This window comes from Siniperca chuatsi, linkage group LG17 (assembly GCF_020085105.1).
Source record: "Siniperca chuatsi isolate FFG_IHB_CAS linkage group LG17, ASM2008510v1, whole genome shotgun sequence".
NCBI classification, from domain to species: domain Eukaryota; kingdom Metazoa; phylum Chordata; class Actinopteri; order Centrarchiformes; family Sinipercidae; genus Siniperca; species Siniperca chuatsi.
In genome coordinates, this window is record NC_058058.1 from 6,715,984 (window position 1) to 6,735,964 (window position 19,981).

Here is a 19,981-nt window from a genome sequence, read left to right on the forward strand (position 1 = left end):
GACAGAAAAAGCCCAATTTATTTCATGCTTTTCCAGTTGGTTTATGATAACTCAGCAGCTGGTTGTTTCAAATTTAGTTTTGCATCCTCTGTCATAATGTATTTTTATCTTCATCACTGCTGTTAGGGTTAGGTATTCATTTTTGTTGCTCTTCTCTTCTCTTTTCTATTGAACCGCATGACATTTTTCTATACAAATAAACATTTTACAAACACAAAAAACAAAACAAAACAATAACTGTAAACCACCTAGAAAAACACATAAAATACAGTTTTGGAGCCTCCTCCCTCCCTCCAGTCTGGATAATCAGCCCCCTTCTATTTATAATAACCGAGCACCTCACTAATGCTGGGGGTGGGATTATTAAATATTTTGGCAGCAGGCTATCTGAGTCATGTGTCACTCACCAAGTTTCATGAGCAGGGCCAGGAGGATCCACAGAGAGATCTCAAAGGGCTTCCTGACGTGCTCGTAGTTGAAGGAGAGGACGGGGAAAGCCTTTTTGTGAGCAGTGGAGTTAGTTTGGCGAAGGGAGTCATTCCCTGTCGTCTCGTTGTTTCCCGAAACAACATCACGACTCGCGGACGCAGCAGAGGCGAAAACGAGCAACAAAACGCACATTAACCCCGTCAGAGGCGGACTGGAGCCCCTCCGGTCGGGACGGAGCACAGCCATTTTCAGTGGGTTTGACGGCTGACAGCTCTAGATCCGATGAAGATGAAGATGAGGATAGTACGGGAAGCGAGTGTGGTGCGCCTCGGAGAAGCGCGCACTTTTACGCACGACCTCTCCGTAAATCTTAAAATCACTCATAGCTGCAGAAGAACAAACGGTGGTTTATGTTGCAAACAAACACGCAGCTGTCTCCGGCGGGTGGTGATGTTAAACTTCACGCTTCTTACTTGCCTGCTGACATGTTTTAAAGCCTGTTGGGTTGTTGCCCTGTTTCATCCAAACATGCTGTTTTCTCTTCAAATGTAACTCTTGACAAGTTGCATCAGGTAGCAACATCCATCAGACAGAAATCTCTCACGCTGAGGTCTTTTCCTCTCCACTTTAACACGTAGCTCCTCCGAAGTTTAGCCAGAGTGAAAGTGACATCTGCTGGAGAGGAGGACCACAACGACCACCAGGCGGCCTCCCCAGTAAGTACACATCTGTGGTGGGAAGAAGCATTTACTCAGATTCTGTACTTGAGTATTTCTGTCTTATGCTACTTTATATTTCTACTTCACTACATTTCAGGGAGAAAAAAATGTTCTTTTTACTCTTTTTTTTTTTTACAGATAAATAAGTTACTAGTTTATAATTTTACATAAAATTATCAGTTTATAATAATGATGCATTGTTATAGATTAATTTACTTGCCACCTCGGCCAGTAACAACATGAAAGTACCACTTACAAAGATAATGATCCAATGATGCACAGCTGTGAAAGTACTCAGATCTTCTACTTAAGTAAAAGTAGCAACACTACAGTGTAAAAATACTCTGTTACAAGTAAAGTCCTGCATTCAAAATCTGACTTAAGTTAAAGTACACAAGTCTTAGCATCAAAATATACTTAAAGTACTAAAAGTAAAAGTACTCATTATACAGAATAGCCCATTTCAAAATAATATATATTATTGTATTATAATCAGAATCAGAAATACTTTATTGATCCCCGAGGGGAAACTCTTTTGCTACAGCAGCTCACCTTTACGTCAGTGCACACAGGAATAGAAGTACTAAGCAAAAAATATAATACACTATAATACAGGTCAGAAAATAAAATAAATTAAGTACCAAGTGGATATAAGTATAAAATAAAATAAGTGTGAAGTACCAAGTGGGTTTATCGGTTGATGATAATAATACGTTATAATCATAGTAGGTTATAATGAGACGGAGGATGTTGCACAGCAGTAATAGAGGTATGAATAAATATCAATAAATAGGGAATTTTAAACTAAGATATTGGACAGGAGTATTAACCAAGAATATTGCACAATTATTTCAAGTATGGCAGAGATGTTAATGATCAATGTCCAGTTTAGTGACCTAGGGTCATACAGACTAACCCTTAGAGGGAGGAGTTAAAGAGTTTGATGGCCACAGGCAGGAATGACTTCCTGTGGCGCTCTGTGGTGCATTTTGGGGGGATGAGTCTTTCGCTGAAGGTGCTCCTTTGTTTGACCAGCACATCATGGAGCGGGTGGGAGACACTGTCCAAGATGGCATGTAGTTTGGCCAAATTATTGATGCATTAATGTGCACATCACTTTAATGTTGCAGCTTGTAAAGTTGGAGCTAATTTTAATTACTTTATATACTGCCAGGTAGCTTAGCCTATACTAATATAAAATAATTTATCAGTTGATTTATATTTTGTATTAATAATCTAATATAATAAAATGGAAAGTAAAGTACAAGTACCTCAAAATTGAACTTAAGTACAGTACTTGAGTAAATGTACTGAATTACTTTCCAGCATTGATGATATATAACACAGGAGCCATTCTTCATAACGAGTACTTTTACTTTTGATACTGTAATACTTTTTGTTGGTAATACGTCTTTTACTTTTACTTGTAATTAAGTATTTTTAAAGCGCGGTGTTGCTACTTTTACTTAAGTTAATGATCTGAATACGTCATTCCACCACTGGGACATATATGATACATATTGCTTTTGTGATTTATATTATTTTGTATTGATTTTTATATTCCTTGGCTTCTCACTGGAAATCTGTGACTCTCGTTTATGACGTTTTATGAGTTTTTAATTGATATAACTGGGCCCTACTGTCACTCTGATGACCTGATGATGATTCAAGTTATTCTCTCAGCTACTCAAATAAGGTAAAGTAGAATAAATTGTTATTTGAAATAGCTTCCAGTTTTAGTTCAGAATAAACAAGTGATTCACAGCTGACACTTCCTCTCTGTCAGCCCCCAGCAGAGAAGAATTAGTAAAACCAACAACCATGTTTGGTTCCCACAGTGTCAGACCTCCTCCTCTGGCTGCTGTCTGGCCAGCGGAGCCTGATGGAAACATAAATCTAGAGGTTGTTTGTTTTTGACAGGGATGTGAAATGATGAACTGAAAAATATGACTCATTTCCTGCTTTATAGCTAGCTAACGTTAGCTTGCCGGCTTACATCACTGTAGTTGTGGATGAACTGTTAGCATACGAAGCTAAGTAGCATAAGAACTAATTTGATGATGAAAAAGACAAACTTTACAAACTTTAAACCTGTAATAACTGATTTTTTTGCCACTTGGGAGCAGCGGAAACAAGTTGTGAACACAACATTGTCATATCATCACCTTTTAAGTTGATATATTATCAAACAGTTGCTTCTTTACACATCCAGCAGTTAGGGAGCAACATTATCATTCATTTGAAGTTGTGTTTGTGTTCACCTGCTTCACCAGCTAGTTGCTAACTGTGTCTGTCTGCTGTTTCCAGCTGAGCAGGTGGCGTAAAGTCGGTTTTTAGAGCTGCTGCTGCTGGAGGCGACACTGGTGAGAGCGGTGAGATTGAACCCAAACAGTTAAGTTGCCGAAAAACCAAAACAATGAGCTGAAAGAAGCTAAAGCGCTCTGTAGAGTTGGGTGATAATTATCGGTTGGTTCATCACTACGAGCGACATGTTTCACATTAAATACAGTAATTTATTTCCTTGTTAACATAAAAATATTGATTAGTGCAGCTTTAAGTTTTACTTCTTCATGTTTTATCTTTGAGTAGCTTTAATGTTCATAATAAATTGTAGTTAATTGTTACCATGCTCATTTGGGAGGTTGTTAAATCCTGCTTAGGGCCCCAAAACGGCTTGGACCAGCCCTGCATTATTATAGTTATGATACCAACGCTGTTAAAGAGGCATTATGTGAAATAGAAGAAAATGGTCCACAATCTCATCTCACAATCTCATCTGAAAATGTACCTTTTTGATGTTAAAGAACATGTTGACTTTCGTCTCAGCATCTCATCTATGTCACACAGCCTCGCGGTAAAATCCCTCCCCCTGTCTGAGTTCATTCACATGAGTCGCTCCATACAGATTGTTCAGTCGCCCGACAGTTTTTCGTTTCCCACAAAACTTTTCCACATTGATGAAGCCTGAGAACCACGGAGTTGTGTTAATGTTACAAAAAACACCTTGGAAACATCAATATATAGAAGTCTGCACACAAACTGTGAATGTATTTATTTGAGCATTACATCAAGTTACCAAACTTGTTACTATACAAAGTAAATCATTTGAATGTCTATTAGTGGCATTTTACATTTATAGACATTTTGTTTTATTAAATTCTAGTACAAACATGAAATTTAGCAAACTGAAGATGCCCGGGTGAAAAAGGCCTTTCTTATAGCGGCTCATAGTCTATTTAGTCCTAAATAATAAAAACTTAAAGTGGTGATGCTGCTTTAGGATTTACAATCTAAATGCAAAACATTAAGGTGCTAAAGTACAACATACTAATAACTGAAGTGAAATTTGCGTGTTTGAGACTAATATCAATAAATAAAACAAGCTTGTATGCTAAGAGAATTTTCTACATCACTGTTTTATTAGATTTTCTGTAGTTATTTTTATTAAACATGTTTTTGTGTTTTGTTGTACTATAAAATGCAGGAAATAAAAAAGGCTGCAGGTCAAACTATAATGCTGAGATCCTTGTTGACAGATGATTTGCTCATTTATTGCATTAAAATACAATCACTGAAGAAATGTGCAGAGTGGTCAAACTACACTTATATTTGCGTGTAAATGTTGTGATTGCACAGAAAGTGTGAATTGTTTGAACAAATGACAACTCTTCCTGCTGGGACTGAACAATGACTCACATTTTCCACCTGGGACACTTAGATTTTCCTTCAAGCAGACACCACAAACACATTATCTCTCTCAACCTCCTCCATCACAAACCTTCTCCGACGTACACAAACAAACAGTCTGTCACGTAAACCGCCCACAGAGCCGCTCTGACAGGCGGCGGTCTGCTGCTGAGTGTTTCTCATTGATCTCAGGCGTTTGGATGCTTCAGATGGACCCTCTCTGCCATCTGCCTGGCGCTGTACAGAGACACTCCCATCCCCACTGTGGCCATCGTCATGGCGATGGGATCGATGAGGCTGCTCTGTGGCTGCATCTGGACCTCACCTGAGACCTGCCTCTGCAGACAGGACGGACAGGAAAATGAAACTTTGATACCAAAGTTGGAAAAGTTCAAATCAGTGGCTTTAAACTGACCAGTAAACGACGCCTCATTTAGTATCTTTTTCATTTGCACTTGTGTGGCAAGACAGTCAGCTGAATATTAAGTTGAGACTTTATTAGTCACAGAGCCAAAAAGTAGGTGGAGGTGGAACATACAAACCACTTTGCTTAACTTCAGTTCAATACAAAGATTTGTGTTTTGTGACTGTGTAGTGCATCACTGTTAATGATGCAGCGACATTAAGGTGCCGCTTCTGACCGTCCTCAGCTCTGTCTTGTATGCATATGTTGCTGGTTTGAACTGTTTAATTCAGTTCAGTACAAAAACTGAGTCCACATGAGCTCTGTTTCTGAGGTCAGCCACCACAGAGTTATCACATCATGATGTTTCTCTGGCTTTCGTGGTCTTTCAGCGAGATTTTAAAGCCACTGTATTTAGTATTTAGTAGAATTTTAAAAAATTCAGACAATGGTAGTATCAGAAAAGACACTGTGGCGACTAACTCCTCCCCACTATATTCATAACATTTCTCTTTCATGCAGCCTCTTGTGTGCAACGTGAACTGTGAGTCTGAACAGGTTATATAACCTCCTGAGATGAGCTGCATCAGCTTTCTGTAAAATATTAATTCACTTGTTGTCTTTCACTGTCCTCCCTCAATTTAAAGCATTTCTATAAAAAATGTATTAAAACCAAATACTCCAAATGTTTACTTTCACTGAGTGGATTGATTTATTTGTGCTCTTTAGATTAGAGTGATTTATAATGGATTTGTCTCCATTGCAGAGATACTACATATTTCTCTGTGTGAAACAATAAATTTGGGGAAAGAAATGTTCCAGGTGTGGAGATGAGTCAAATAAAGACAGAAATAATGCTTTTGTGCTCTGAGTGGTTGTGACCCACCTGGAGGAGACGGAAGTATCCTGGTGTCAGTCTTCCTAGTCTGATGATCATTTCTGCTGCAGGAGCTTCTCAGACAAGCCAACAACTTTCCTGCAGGGGAGGAAAAACTGTCATCACTCCTCCACAAGTTTATGTTAACAAAACATCTTTCTTCTTATATCTTATACTTCCTATAAGATATAAGAAGAAAGATGTTTTTGAAGGAGGTAGTTCATGAACTTTTTGGTTTGTGACCCCTTAGAACAAAGCTTGTTCTACATGTAATCTCATCACAAGTTGCATATTTTTATGAGCTGTGAGCAAGAAGAGGTAAAAACTACCCAGTATTTTGCTGAGGTACAGTCAGAAACAATGTACATACTCTTCTGTAGCAGAAATATGTTTTTTCTTCCAGCCTGTCCCCCATTTATCATCTCGTGACCCCTGAAGCCCAGTTTGTCAAAAGATGTAATGGTTAATTTTGGACATTTCGCTGTCTAGTTTATCTGCAGATAATCTGGAAATAATTGAGCCACAATAAAAAGAACTGTGTCTCTTGAATTAAAAAAGGTTTTGTAATTTACTTTTAGAAAAGCAAAGATTGCAGATGTACTCAGAGCCTTGCGGAGCGTCACTGAATGCAAACTTGTCAGTTTCACTCGTACGATTTATTCAATTCTTACTCGAGATCTTTTGTATTTTCACTTGAGTGCTTTTCATCGCAAGTCATTTCACTTCTTCTTTTACAGGTAATATTCTAATCAGTACTTCTCGAATATTCAAGCAGCCTTTCCACACCTGAACGCTGCATGTTGAATCTACTGTCACCAGTAAAATACCATTAAATATAGTTTTTATTCCTCTGTGTTTAGTTGTATTAAATTTTATCACCTGTTAGTACAAACAGAAGCTAAATTAGTTATTTGTAACACAATTCTTAAAAACAACAAAGTCATTATAGCTCCACTCAAGCAAAACTTGTTTCTCACTGTTGAAACCTGAAATTTTCCAGTGCTTTAAAATCTTAAAATGGTCAGTTATTTTAATTTATTTGTTTTGAATGTCTTTAAAATGTCAATACAAAACCAAGTTAAGTGGAAAGAACTCTGAAGTTGTACCAAATCACCAAAGAGTTTCTAAAACACAAACAGTTTTTAGGTAAAACAAAGTCCGTCTCACAGTTTGAAGTTAACAGGTCCTCGGGGAGTTGATGAGCACCCAGCAGGGATCCAAAAGCAGCACCCACGTTCACCCTCACCTTCATCAGCAGCTCAGCACCCGCAGACAGACAGGCAGCATGTGAAGCCCCTCAGCAGCCTGAACAAACAGTGGCAGCCTGTCGCTCTGAAGAGGCTCTTGTGTGTCCCTGCTCTTTTGTGCAGTGTGAACATCCCAGTCTGACGGGCTCAACGGGCTCAGTCCGGCTCAACACACACTCACAAAGCTGCATGAAAAGCTCCGGCCTGTCAGAGATGATTTGGTCATCCAGCCAGTAAAGTGGGTGAGAGCGGAGCGAGAAGGAGAAGTGGCTCTGTGCAGCATGTTGCACGCTTGAAGGAACATGTGTGTTAATGCGCTGCAGCGACTTATGTAACCCAAAAACACTAAAGACAAAATACTTTTTAACAGCTGTCCTAAATGGACCTTCTGGGTGCCACAGCTGCCGAACACAACGAGCTGTAGCCTTTGACATGAGCATTCACTTTTAGTGGACATAATTAGACTTTTTTATGTTAAAAGTAATTTAGTGGTTGTTATTTTGATGTTACATAAGGCCTCAGTCTCCATGATGCCACATTGATTGTTCAGGGTCTCACTGTTCATGTTGCACCGTTGGTTATAGAAACAACACATGTTGGATAATTAGTGCATAGAAACACATTTTAACATTGTAATTATACTTTTAATTATCTGAATGTTGTGGACAAAAGGTTTAAAAATCAAATTCTTTAATTACTTTTCATGTTTACTAAATCTTCCATCTGAAAAACACTTTCATTTTATGCGCATGTTGTTTTATTTATTTAATATACATTAATTTAACAGTTGTACTGTGCATCAGACATGCTGACGTAAGACATGTGAGGCCACAGAGGCCAGTCAGTTTACTACACTGTGTGTGTTTGTCTATATAAGGGGATTGGAGGTAGACTAGACTACAAGGTTCTGATTGTGCACATCAAGTGACCTCATGTCTGCATTTGCTGCCAAAGTCAAATAAAACACTTAAATCTCAATGGACACTGGGGATGAACTGGCTATTAGAAATAAATAACTATTCATGATAAACATATTAATGTGCTGCAAAGTTTGGTCTGTAAAATTGTATTGTGTTGTATTAAACCAGATTCTTTGTAGACATCAGTCTTTAACAGATACGGTGCTGAAGTATTCTGGGTCCTGTGTTGTGGGTCCCAGTTCGTCCTGACCTGCAGCCTCGATGGGAGCTCCAGCCAGCGTCAGTTTCACTCCTGCAGGCCCCTGAGCATCTGTGCTCTCTACAGACAGGACCTGCCCGATGAAATGCTGAAACACAGCAAACGCAGCATGTGTCAGTGAGTAGGTCTCCTTGTTCTGCTGCACAGCTCTGCGTCATGAGTACTTAGTAGATACATTTTAACTGATCTCAAAAAAGCAAATTTTTTACAGCCTCAGTGCACAAAATGACCACATTGCCAAAAAGTATTTCCTTCTTTATGATCACTTCCCCAGGTGTTAGGTTTTTTGGATTTCAAAACTTTTTTTGTCTCTTTTGTGAACCAGACACAATGAATTTCCCCAAATTACACTGCAAGACATTTTGATAAAGATAAAACCCTAATTTTCAAGCCTTAAAATCTAATGACAAAGCAGTAGTATATTACATGTTATCTCTTTACTAGATGCTTCTGTTGTATCTCTGCTTTTATACTAGAGTATTTCTCCCTTTTGTGCTTAAGATCTTGTTGATATTCCTACTGTTTGCCTGTAGAGGCAAAGATTACGTCTTGTCAGAAAAACTGATTCAACTACCTTGCAGAACACACCGCAGGTTTTATCTCCTAAAGCCAAATTACTTATAGTGAGCAGTACAATACTCTGTGAAGTCATATAAATGTTGTGTGTTACCTCTGTAGGATGAACTACAACATCCTCATGCTTTGGTTTGGGTCTGGATGATTCAATGTACTTCTTCCTCTGTGCTTTTACTTCCTGTACAAAAAAAGCAGGAAAAAAGTCACATTTGTTAATACTAAAATTAAAAACATAGTTATTCAAATTTATTCTTTGTAACAGCAATGATGACTTGAGTTTATATCTGTAAATGTTAAAGATAAACCTTCAGGATCTCATAGTTTGAAGTCTTGGAAACGTAACTGTCCCATGACTTGGCTACAAGCTCCTGTTGCTTCCAATGAGACTTAATCTGCAATACAAAGACACCAGAAAACCAGTCAGAGTGCAAATTATGAAAACAAGATGTCTGCTGCGTCTACATGGATTAAGTCCCAGAGACAAATTATACACGTTATAATAACATGTGTAGCAGAACTGTGCAGCACAGTTGTCCTCTAGCCGTATCCAACCACTGGCATGGCATTACACAGTCCATATATATATTTATTTATCAGAAAATGCTTTGAAAGTTTTGATGTGCATCTGAATCTGGATCTGCCTCAAAATACACTACTGAGAGACAATTGTGGGATACATGTGACCGATTTCTTTCATTTAAGTTTGTGCGGTAGTCCATGAGGAAAAAAAAACGAATCACTTACTGCCCACGGCCGAGACAGTTGAAACACGTTTTGTGTGTTGTTAATCAAAGAAAATATCTTCCCCTGACTTTTACTGACTTTGTTTCAGCTGTCTATTCTTGTAGACTCTTGTGATTGTTGAATTAAACTTTCAGCACCTCTGTGTACATGAGCTCCTCCTCGCTGATGTCGTCCTTCTCCTGTTGCTCCAGGATGCTGTTTTGTTCTGCTGCGACCTTCTTCGCTGTGTCCTCCGCAATCTTACAGATGGTACTCAGAGCCTCCTCATCAGGCGTGATCGGCCTCACGCCATCCAAACTCAGCTCCCTGCTGATCTCTTCCCACACCTCCCCGACCTACAGCACCACGACAGACAGCTCAATGTTTACAGTGTTTCTATGTTTTTGTGTCATCTGAAACAGAAGTTTTTGCTTGCTGCATCAAAATTACACTTTAACATGTTTGCAGGGGATATGTTGATAACTTTAGAGTTTAAATATACAACAATGAACTGTTTGGTCCCATATTTGGCTCTGCTGTGGGATTCGGCACTGACACTGATCTCTATTTGACTCCTGTTACTTCTTAATGTAATAAATAAACTACTTTTCAACGTGATTACAACATCTTTCAAATTATTCTGATGGTGTAAAAATGACACAGTCCTGATGACAACTGGTGCAAATACAACTCATTTCATATCCAGCACTGGCACTGTCTTTGTTAAATAAACAACAGTTTAACCTTGAAGTCCAGATATCTCCTGACGATGCTCAAGGTCACATAATGTTTTGTTGACAATCCGGGAAGATCTTGAAAACCTGCAAAAGTAAAAAAAATTATATTTTTCACAGCATAGTTTTAAAAGTTCAGCATATATAGCTTTTTGCAAATTTACCATATTACTAATAATAATATTTAGCCTCATACTAGCCTCAACCATAATACTTTCCTAACACCAGTACAATATTTTGCATTAGGGTAATTGACAACTTAAATGATCCATCCATGTAGTACTAAAAGATTGATATAGATGGTCTAACAGCAAAAGTTTTGTACATCTACAACATGTCTTAGCCTACAGCTTCTAGGCTACATGATAAAATAACATTAACTACATATTTACAGATGTTGATGAATTGTTTAAATAAGTGACACTGTATTTACTGCAGTTTGAACTTGGTCTAATTCTTTAATAACTGCTTTACCAAGTTTGCAGAAAATGGAGTAAATCTTTGACCGCAGGTTCTCTGATAACTCCAGCACTGCTGCACTCGGTACGTTAGCAGGAAATGACAGCTGGGTGTCCCCCTGCTGGTAAAGACTGAGGATGGGCCTCTGGGGATCTTAAAGTCAAAAGTGAAAAAGTAGAAAATAAGAGGGAAAGACGTATAAATATTAGATATATTGTGCAAATCAATATTGGTACTGCAGCTTCCATAAACCTCCAGGTTATATTAAATAGGGTTAATCACTGATGACAATATGTGTCTGGACCAAGGCCTCTTTGGTCTGAACTCTTTCTTAATACAAGCCTGCCCTAAAGGTAACCACCTGCTCAACTTTGTTTGACCTATTAGCAGATCCTTTGGTTAGGCCCCTAATCAACAATATTTGACACTTTGCACTTTGTCCTGCACTTTCTACAATGTGAAAAGTGTGACTCTCTAATTCAAAGAATAAGTTGAAACATGTGAGTTTATCTGATGTTTACTCCCAGTCACTCATGTTCAGATCTGACTGTCTATCTTCACTTGATCTGCTGATGACTACCAACCAACACATCAGTCTAGATACAAATGACATATTTCATAGATGTAAATATGTTAATGTACTTCCACGCAGGAAAAGAGGATTGTCACTGACTAATTGCTGTTTAAAGTCTAGTATCATACTGACCTGCGATCCCTCCGTGTTGGTTTCGACTGACTTTCAGCTCCTCCTCCTCCTCCCTCCACAGCTGCAGCAGGAGTCTGGGAGCCGTCTGACCGCCGTCGTTCCTCCAGCTCAGGATGTGAGACAGAGCGTTCGGGTTGTCACATAACTCCAGCAGGGTGGCGAGGACGCTCAAGTGTACGCATCTGGGGCTCGACTGTTTTAGAGATACCCAAACAGTTTCATATTAGTACTTTGCATTTAGGTGTATATGGATACTGCCTGACAGCAAATACAGCAGTGCTACTTACACTGAGTAAGTCCAGCAGAAGAAATGCCCCCTTTTTAGCCAAAAAGTAATCTTCTGTGGTGTAGCAGCCTACAATACAGGACCTGATGGGACACAGGCAAACTTTCTCAACCGTGGGAAATCAGTGAGTGCGTTCCTTCTTATTTGTTTACCAAATTCTCCAATATATATATAAATTGGTATAAATTGATTCTGGATATGACAAGTGTAACTGTGGCATTTGTTGGTATGTTTCATTATAATAAATAATATAAATTAAATCAGTTAGCCAGTTAATCTATCAAAGTGTGGTGAGGTTTATCTGAACTGACCACACACAGTCCACAGTGGAGAGGATGAGCTTGTTGTGTCCGAGACCGCTGTAGAAATTGTTGGAGCCTTTCCTCAGGAAGTGAACGGCCATCTCAACTCCCTCTGATCCAAACAGTTCCTGTGGTACAACATAACAGGACTGTCAACATAGACATATTGTATGTTACAAAACTGTAACTGATCTGAGCATGAGATGACATCGGGCTAACAAATATAAACAAAGAAAGTTAGAAGGTAAATCATATTAGTATTTAAAATTGCGGACAGATGGAATAGCAGTATGGATTAATAATTAAAAACAATACTGGTTTTCACCTTTAGTGCTAATGCAAAAATGTTACATTTATTAATGTTTTGATTAAAGCGGCTATGTTTAGAATTTGAACATTTCTTAAAATAAGACACAGAGGCAAACAACACTGGCCGCACAAATTTTCACCTGCATTGTCTTATTTTTACTACAAACAAAAACTTGTCCTTAGAATAATTTGAAAAAGTCACATAGTGGCTTTAAGTTAAACTACTTCTTAGCTGTCTCGCAGTGACTTCTGTAATTCAACAGGTTAAATTACAAAGTGCTTTTAAAAGGGTCATAATCTCAGCTTTACCTTTCTGTGCATGTCGCTCTCACACAGCGCTGAAAGTATCAGCTGAATATCTGACTTTATCTCCAGGGTGACGACATCCTCGTCATCAGGACTTGCTTCCATCTGCATCAAAATCCCTGAGTACATACAACACGTATGTCTGTAAGTAAGTAAAGTATATTATTGTGCACTTTGTGATGTGTAAATCAAGTTTTAATCTTATTTACCCAAGAGCTGGTTGATGGTTCCTTGATCACAAAGGTCCTGGTTGACTGAGTCTTCACCTAAAGACGTCACAGATCTCAGAACTCTGATACAATGACGCATCTGAGCCTTTTTACTGCCTCTTCCTCCTGTGCCATGGAAGCTGTGACCCTGACCAAAGTAAGCATCTGGGAGAAAGGAGGAATGATAATAATTATACTCTTGTTTTGTGAAAAAAAAAAGGCTACAGTACCCAAATTATTGTGACATTGTTGAAAACTAGAAAAGGCTAAATTAAGTGTGCTTGCATGCACTTAAAATTGCAGGTGCAAAACTGTAAACTGGTTACAATGTCTTAAAATGTTCATTGTTTGCATGTGGGATGTTGTATGGGAGTTGCAGTTGAAATTGAAGCACTTAAAGTAGTTGAAGTGTCAGTTATAGTTGAAGCACAATAAGGGTTTGAAGTGTCTCTTGAAGTGTAACCCCTGAAAGCATTTTGAATTTTAGTTTCAAGTTTGAAGTTTCAAGCACTTGAAATGTCTGTTGACCTGTAGACAATAAATTTAATGGATGAATGTTTTTTGGCTTTTAGCTGATCCACAACATCTTAGAGTGAGTGAACAAGGACTCAGTGTTTTGCTCAAGGGCACTCTGACAGCACACATTGGTGTTTGATCTTTGACCTTTCAGATTCAGGACAGGCGCTTTTTAGTCTCTTGCTTGTCTCTACTCGTGTTTTGCTGCACCCTCACCTTGCCTCACGCACCAGTCCAGCAGGAGCAGTAGACACGCGTTTCCTTGACAGGACATGTAGTCAACCAACATGAGCGGAGCGACGGTGGCCAGGGTGGCCAGCGCCTGCAGCTGGAGCTCCTCCTGCTGGACGGAGGACCAGTGACGCGAACCTGACCGGCGCTCAGATGAGGCAGCAGGCGGCTTCACAAGCGTCAGCAGAGCAAGCATAACTCTTTCTTCTTTATAAAGCTAAGAGAGGAAAACATGGAGGGAACATGCAGGGTGTTATAAATGTCATATTTAGACTTATCACTACATTTATTCAAACAATTAAGAGTGTGTGACTTACCTGCAGGGCAGCTAAATCATTTGACATTAAAACCAACAGATTCAACAGCAGCTTCTTCATTTTCAAGTCTTCGTTACTGAAGTTGAGCTTGAGGTTGCTGACCAAAGGGTTGTGACTTTTCACTAAAACATAAATTAAGCAATTGTGTTATCATAAAAGGTGCTACTGTACTCACACAATAAATGATTCAAATGTAAAAATGACACTAAAATTTATAAGGAAAGAGTGGCCTCACTCTCTGGAAATGTGACGAGGACCACGAGCTGTTTGGCAAATAAACTCTCCTGAAAATTATAAACATGATGTCAAGCAAATTGTAGAGGCACATTTTCCACACCTTATAAATATACTGGGCGGTTACGTGGCTAAAAATATCAGCTGCAATGTGTTTCCATCATACAATTGCCTATCCTGTACTCACAATAAGCAGAGAGTTTGGATTTTCAGCGATGAGAGTTGTGATCACAAGCAGATCATTTCTGAGTTGGAAGTCAGAATGTCGGAAACCGTTCATCAGCTGGTGAAGAAACGCTTCTTTCAGAGATCTAAGATACGAATGAACAAAAAGTAAGATATCTAATTTCTATTTGTACAGAATGAGAGCACAAGAGTATTCAAACTTGAAACATTTTTTAGAAGATATTCTTGACTCATATACCTTCCTCTAGATCTTAAAGTTAATTTATTCCACGCACACTGTCCTAATCAGCCATATGAAAACATGTTAAACCCACAGGAGACACGTACACGACACACTCCATGCTGCTGAGCTGAGCGGTGACCTCCTTGTTGCTTCTCTCCAGCAGGTTCCAGAGGATTTCAGAGGAGCGGAACAGGACCTGACCAGACGGGTCGGGTTCGTTCATGTGGAGACAGATCGTCTCTGCTCCTCGTGCATTCAGTATTAACACACAGTTCATATCTGTGATTAAATCAAAATTAAATGCGATTACAGAGATGTGATTGATGATAAAACAACCAATTGACCTGCTGACATTGACACAAGGACACTTAAAATCACTGTTTTGATTGTTTGTCTGATTGTTCTTTGGTAATGAGATGATTTATACTCCTGAGAGCTGGCTACTTTATCTGATGAAGGAGGTCATCTGTTGGACTGACATGTCTGACAGATCCCCCCCTCCACTACCTCAGTGGATCCAGAATAAAATCAGTTACTGACCAGAGGAGCTGGAGAGGATCTGAAGTGTCTGCAGGAGCTGCAGCTTGATGGCGGGCTGGTTCTCCAGAGCAGCCATGGAGAGGAGCAACGTCTGAGCCAGGTCACTGCGCTCCAGCAGCTGCAGCCTGTAGCCTGGAGAGGTTAACTGGAACCCTGCAGATAAAACAGATTAAAAATGATAGTAATGATAATAAAATGCATTTCTCGATGTAAGGTGTGAACTGCAAGAAATAAACTAAGTAGAAGACAAGAGAACATTACAAATACAAAAACAGAAAGAAATAATGACTTAAGAAAAAAAACACATTATTGTTTACAAGTGCCTCTTAATAGGAAATCGGGGGAACAAGAACAACACCAATAACAAAAAGTGACACATTAACAAAACAGTAAGAAAAAGTTAATTAAAAAATAATGAAAATTAGGAAACAAGATAGGAAGAATAGCAGATTTAGGGGAAAACAATGAAAACATTAAAGAAAAAGAGTAACAATAACACGTAAAAATTAGAGTCTAACTGATGGTGGATTTCTAGAAGCAGTGCAAGTATTTGTATCTGTTAAAAATGTATTAAAAATATATTAGTCAATATAATTTTGTTTTAGTGTACAAAACTGTGTAAGTCTTTTCGGAAAAAGATGTTTTACAGTTGAACAATGAGTTTGACAATTATATTCACCGAGATTGATAAGCTGATACTGGTTCATAATATCAGCCTTGTGATGTATCAGTAGGACTCTAAAAAAGGTAAACCATGAAAGAGAGAGAGAGAGAGAAAGAATGAAAGAAGCAAAAAGAAAAGAAACAAAAGCACTAGCATGCCACCAAAGAAGCCATGAGGGAGCCTCACTTAGTGAAAGTCTAGAAAATCGGTTGTCAGAGTGGAAAGTCCGAGGCTTTGGCTTGGTGGGACGGTCCGTACCATCGAGCAGGTGTTTAGGAGCCACACAGCTGTAGAATGATTTCACAGACTCGAGTATCTGCTGTCTCACTCCAGCATCTGACACCCTCATCAGACACCCTGCCAACAGAAACACATCTGTCAGAGCCACTCGTCATCGGCACTCCTGTTTGAAGAAACTGCTCTCTTCTTTAAAGGACCAAAAAACACCAAATCAGTCTTTAGCAATGTAAAGCAAAAATCTAACTAAAAACTGAAACCAAAGTAAAAACTATATGAAGGATAATATGTATTTTGTTATGCCTTTGACTTTGACACAAAATACATGGCTGATCTGTCTAAAAGAATAAGGCTGGTGATATTTTTTATCAACAAATCTCTTGTCCTGCTGCAGGAAATACTCACCAATAGTCCCCTATATATGTACTGTTTACGCCTGTTTAAGTCAAATCTACAGAGCCCAGGTGTTTTAGGAAATGACTAAACATTATCTTTAATTAAACTGTATATTTCTGACCTGTTTTTAAAGATTTACACCTTCAGAAGGCACCAATGGGCTTGGGGCTGAGTGCCACATACAGGGTAGGGAAGTCATAAGGTATTAAGAAACTGAATAATGCATTGTTTTGGTCTCTTCATGGGATTTTGACAGTAAGAAAAAATATCATAGTGCCAGCCATATCCCTTAAGTTTCAAGTCTTCAAATTAATTTCCATAAAATATTGAAAAAAATGGAAATTAGTTGATACTAGAAGGTAAAAAAAAACAACTAAAAGCCTACGCTATGCTTTTGAAAATTGTCATTTGCAATTTAATGTAAACGTTATTAGTAAAAAAGTGGATGTGACATACAAAACTATAAAAATGTTCCTTTAATAACTGATCTGTGTACCCATGTGAGAGAGGAACTCTATGACGTCCTGAGCGTAGTTCAGCTCATCAGATGCTTTCTCCTTCAGGAAGGGAAGCCTGAGATGAAGCAAAACAACATGATGATGTTCAGGCGACGTCACAACAACAACAACAAAAAATCAGTCTTTTCCATGTAGGTTTGAAATATTTGAGTTTCTTACCTACAAATTTTAAGTGCCTCACACAAAATGGGCACATATTCAGGGTGATCCTTCACTTTCTCAGCACAGATGTTGAGTATTTTGGCAATGCCTGTAAGCTCCTTCAAGATCTTAAAATAGTTTAGGAAGTTTTAACATTTTGTGTTTTCTTATACAGAGATAAATCCCTGTGAGGGAGGGGAAGTGATGGGGCATCATGATAACTGAGGTTTTTTCTGAACAGGGAAAATGCTGACAGACACACCGATGCAGCGGTAAATTAGAGCCTTGGGAATGACATTCGGCTCTGTGTTCAGGTTGCAGGAGAGCAAATCTATTTCCATCACTGTACCAGGGGACAGTAATGAGGAAAATTTGACAATCTGCTGCAGTGTGCGACACCTGAGAGAGCTTTAGTTTGGAAAAGACAGACACTTCTTGGAAAGAGAAGTCTGCGTTATCAGAACTGTATGTCTAAGACTAAAATCCAGAACAAAGGATACAAAACCAATTTGGCTTCTCTTCAGTAGTTTCTTCAGTACAAAAAGGTGCCTCTCTTTCAGGTTAGCCTTTAGTAAAAACAGAATGTACAGTATAATTAGATATAACATAACTTAAAACTGAAAAAAAAAATCTGATGACATTCAAGTTCAACTTACTGTCAAAGGATCTTCAAGTAGACGAATCACCTTCCTGAGATCAAGACTTGTAACACTGACCTGTTAAGAAATTACATGTTTAGATCAAAGTTTACATCGTCTGTCAAGGCATTACTGGGATTATAATCACTCTTTTTTGGTGACAAATTAGTCACAAACAAAATGTGTTTTTAAATGTATTGTGTGTATTCTGAAGATGTGAAAAAAATCTTATGCATCAAAATCTGCATACATCACGTGTAATATTTGGTTGCAAGCCTTTTTAGAGTCATTGTCTCCTTCTGACCACTCTTCATGGCACTTGGAAGAGGTAAACTAATAGTTTTCGGGCAAAGACCTATTTTATAATATTTAGTTGAGTTCAATGCACTTTATTTCTAGACCCCTAGTCCATTAAAAAAGTAAGAGATAAAATACAGTCCATAGGATATGAATACGTTATTCATAGCAACATTGTTTAATGCTTTTTATCCCTTTTTTGCAGTTTCTGGGATCATAATAACCCGATTCAGAACTTCTATTTGCTCCATCTGGCAATTAGGCTAATATTTAAAATTGCAACAGCTCATTACACTTCTATGTAAATAGAACAGTTCAACGTTTGCATACTAAATGTGATAATATATAATGGGTCTTGTCTTAACAATATTAATAACAAGTATACAGGTATTCATATAAAACATACTGTATATAATGGATACATTTCACAAATCAAAAATAAGATGCGGGCCCCTACTGACCCCCATTTCTCCCACTCTCAGTGCAATATGAATGTACCCTGTTGCCTCTAACTACCCATCAAGTACAGCGCACACTACACATGGTATCTTAATTACTCTCCCAAACCTCCTGTGTCAGAGTACCTGGCCACGGATTTGCTGTCTGCTAATTACTTTGAGAAAATAAAGTAACTACACATTTTTAAGTTGTATACACTATGTGAGCAGAAACTGAATAATAAAGGTATTAAAATCAGATTTTAACATAGGGCCCCTCAATAATATGTCCCTTTTCAATGGATATTGAATTTTATCGGTGCATATTCCCAAACAAATTTGCAGATAACCAAATTATTACAAACCACTGGAGGTCTGAAGAATTGGAGCAGTTGTCCTCTTTTCCCAGTTGGTAATTCAGCCTTATATAAAGTATTCTTTAAAAGCATATTGTGTGTTTCTTAATTGAAAAAGGCACTTTAGCTTATAGACAGTTACAATGTAAACAACATTTAACAGCATCAGTAAACATTAATAGCTGTATTATATTCATTTGTTGATGATTTAGTTGCTGTCTAAAAATACCTGTAAATCAGAGTATATAGGTTATTTACTATCTATCTACATCCCCAGTGATCAGGGATTGTTATTATGAAATAAATGGGTGGGTTTTAACTGAGAACTAGAGGAGACACAGTATAATGAGCATGCAAACCCTTCAGGGAAAGACAGTAAATGTTTACCTCCTGAATGTGCTGGTTCTTATCTGATGCTCCTGGTCTGATTACAGGAATATTTCTTCTGTGTACAACTTTGCCCGAATCCATTTGCAAATGTCGAGGAACTTCTTGCTTCAACTTCTTACTTACTTACTTTAAACATCGTCGGTTCATTTGAATTGTTTTGCCTCACGAAATGTTATGGTTCCGGTTGGTTTAACGTTGGCTAACGTCAAAAGAAGTATATATACATATTACAGTTTCAAACATTATAAAGAGGTCCAAGTTTATTTTCTAACCTCGGTGTTTGTTAGCTTATAACAACGAGCTAACCCGAAAACTTAACATGAACCTTAAGCAACGATAAAAGTCATATAAATAACGTTAATCGCCCAGTGTCTCCCTCTTTGCTCCTTTTATGTTGCCCGAGTCTGACGGCGTACTGCAGTTGCTATGGTTACCGTGTAGTACGGAGAGCAGCGGAGTTCAAAACTAATCTTTAACGAAACGCCCATTTCCTCTTTAAAACAGGAAGT

General features: G+C 38.3%; 2 protein-coding genes and 1 long non-coding RNA gene across 6 annotated transcripts in view; 1 reads left to right on the forward strand and 2 right to left on the reverse strand.

The window, feature by feature from the left end:
* The window catches only part of LOC122864973 (Na(+)/H(+) exchanger beta-like), a 20,340-nt gene extending 18,775 nt beyond the window's left edge, over positions 1 to 1,565 (reverse strand). The window contains exon 1 of one of the 2 annotated variants that reach the window (XM_044172814.1): positions 907 to 1,565. In XM_044172814.1, the coding sequence (XP_044028749.1) occupies positions 907 to 916 (10 nt within the window). In that variant the 5' untranslated portion in view covers positions 917 to 1,565. Of the gene's footprint in view, positions 1 to 407 lie in introns of both variants that reach the window. The other variant, XM_044172813.1, reaches the window with a different exon arrangement.
* Positions 1,009 to 5,930, forward strand: LOC122864978. Its single transcript, XR_006375360.1, has 2 exons — positions 1,009 to 1,145; positions 3,456 to 5,930. It is a non-coding gene; the product is annotated as an uncharacterized LOC122864978 (long non-coding RNA).
* LOC122864969 (cilia- and flagella-associated protein 69-like) lies at positions 4,168 to 19,884 on the reverse strand. 3 transcript variants are annotated; one of them, XM_044172809.1, is made up of 25 exons: positions 19,470 to 19,884; positions 18,011 to 18,070; positions 17,855 to 17,920; positions 17,373 to 17,482; positions 17,192 to 17,268; positions 16,249 to 16,419; positions 15,399 to 15,551; positions 14,963 to 15,137; positions 14,637 to 14,760; positions 14,451 to 14,499; positions 14,216 to 14,337; positions 13,884 to 14,115; positions 13,152 to 13,316; positions 12,946 to 13,061; positions 12,337 to 12,455; positions 12,027 to 12,108; positions 11,740 to 11,932; positions 11,049 to 11,186; positions 10,585 to 10,661; positions 9,999 to 10,196; positions 9,423 to 9,509; positions 9,212 to 9,295; positions 7,362 to 8,629; positions 6,125 to 6,214; positions 4,168 to 5,173 (listed from the first exon to the last, which is right to left on the reverse strand). In XM_044172809.1, exons 1-23 carry the CDS (start codon positions 19,551 to 19,553, stop codon positions 8,465 to 8,467), a joined length of 2,847 nt encoding a protein of 948 aa, XP_044028744.1. In that variant the 5' UTR covers positions 19,554 to 19,884; the 3' UTR covers positions 4,168 to 5,173; positions 6,125 to 6,214; positions 7,362 to 8,464. The 3 variants fall into 3 exon arrangements, with proteins under 3 accessions (XP_044028744.1, XP_044028743.1, XP_044028745.1); XM_044172808.1 differs by having other exon boundaries at positions 7,283 to 8,629; XM_044172810.1 differs by having other exon boundaries at positions 7,283 to 8,629; positions 16,321 to 16,419; positions 19,470 to 19,883.
* Positions 19,885 to 19,981: the final 97 nt, after the last annotated feature.

Coding starts and splice junctions, on each gene's coding strand:
- LOC122864969 (XM_044172809.1), bottom strand. CDS start 19,553: ATGGATTCGGGCAAAGTTGTACACAGAAGAAATATTCCTGTAATCAGA. Junction 15,552..16,248: donor ATTTTCTAGACTTTCACTAA/GTGAGGCTCCCT, acceptor TTTTATCTGCAG/GGTTCCAGTTAACCTCTCCA. Junction 13,317..13,883: donor GGACTGGTGCGTGAGGCAAG/GTGAGGGTGCAG, acceptor CCTTTCTCCCAG/ATGCTTACTTTGGTCAGGGT.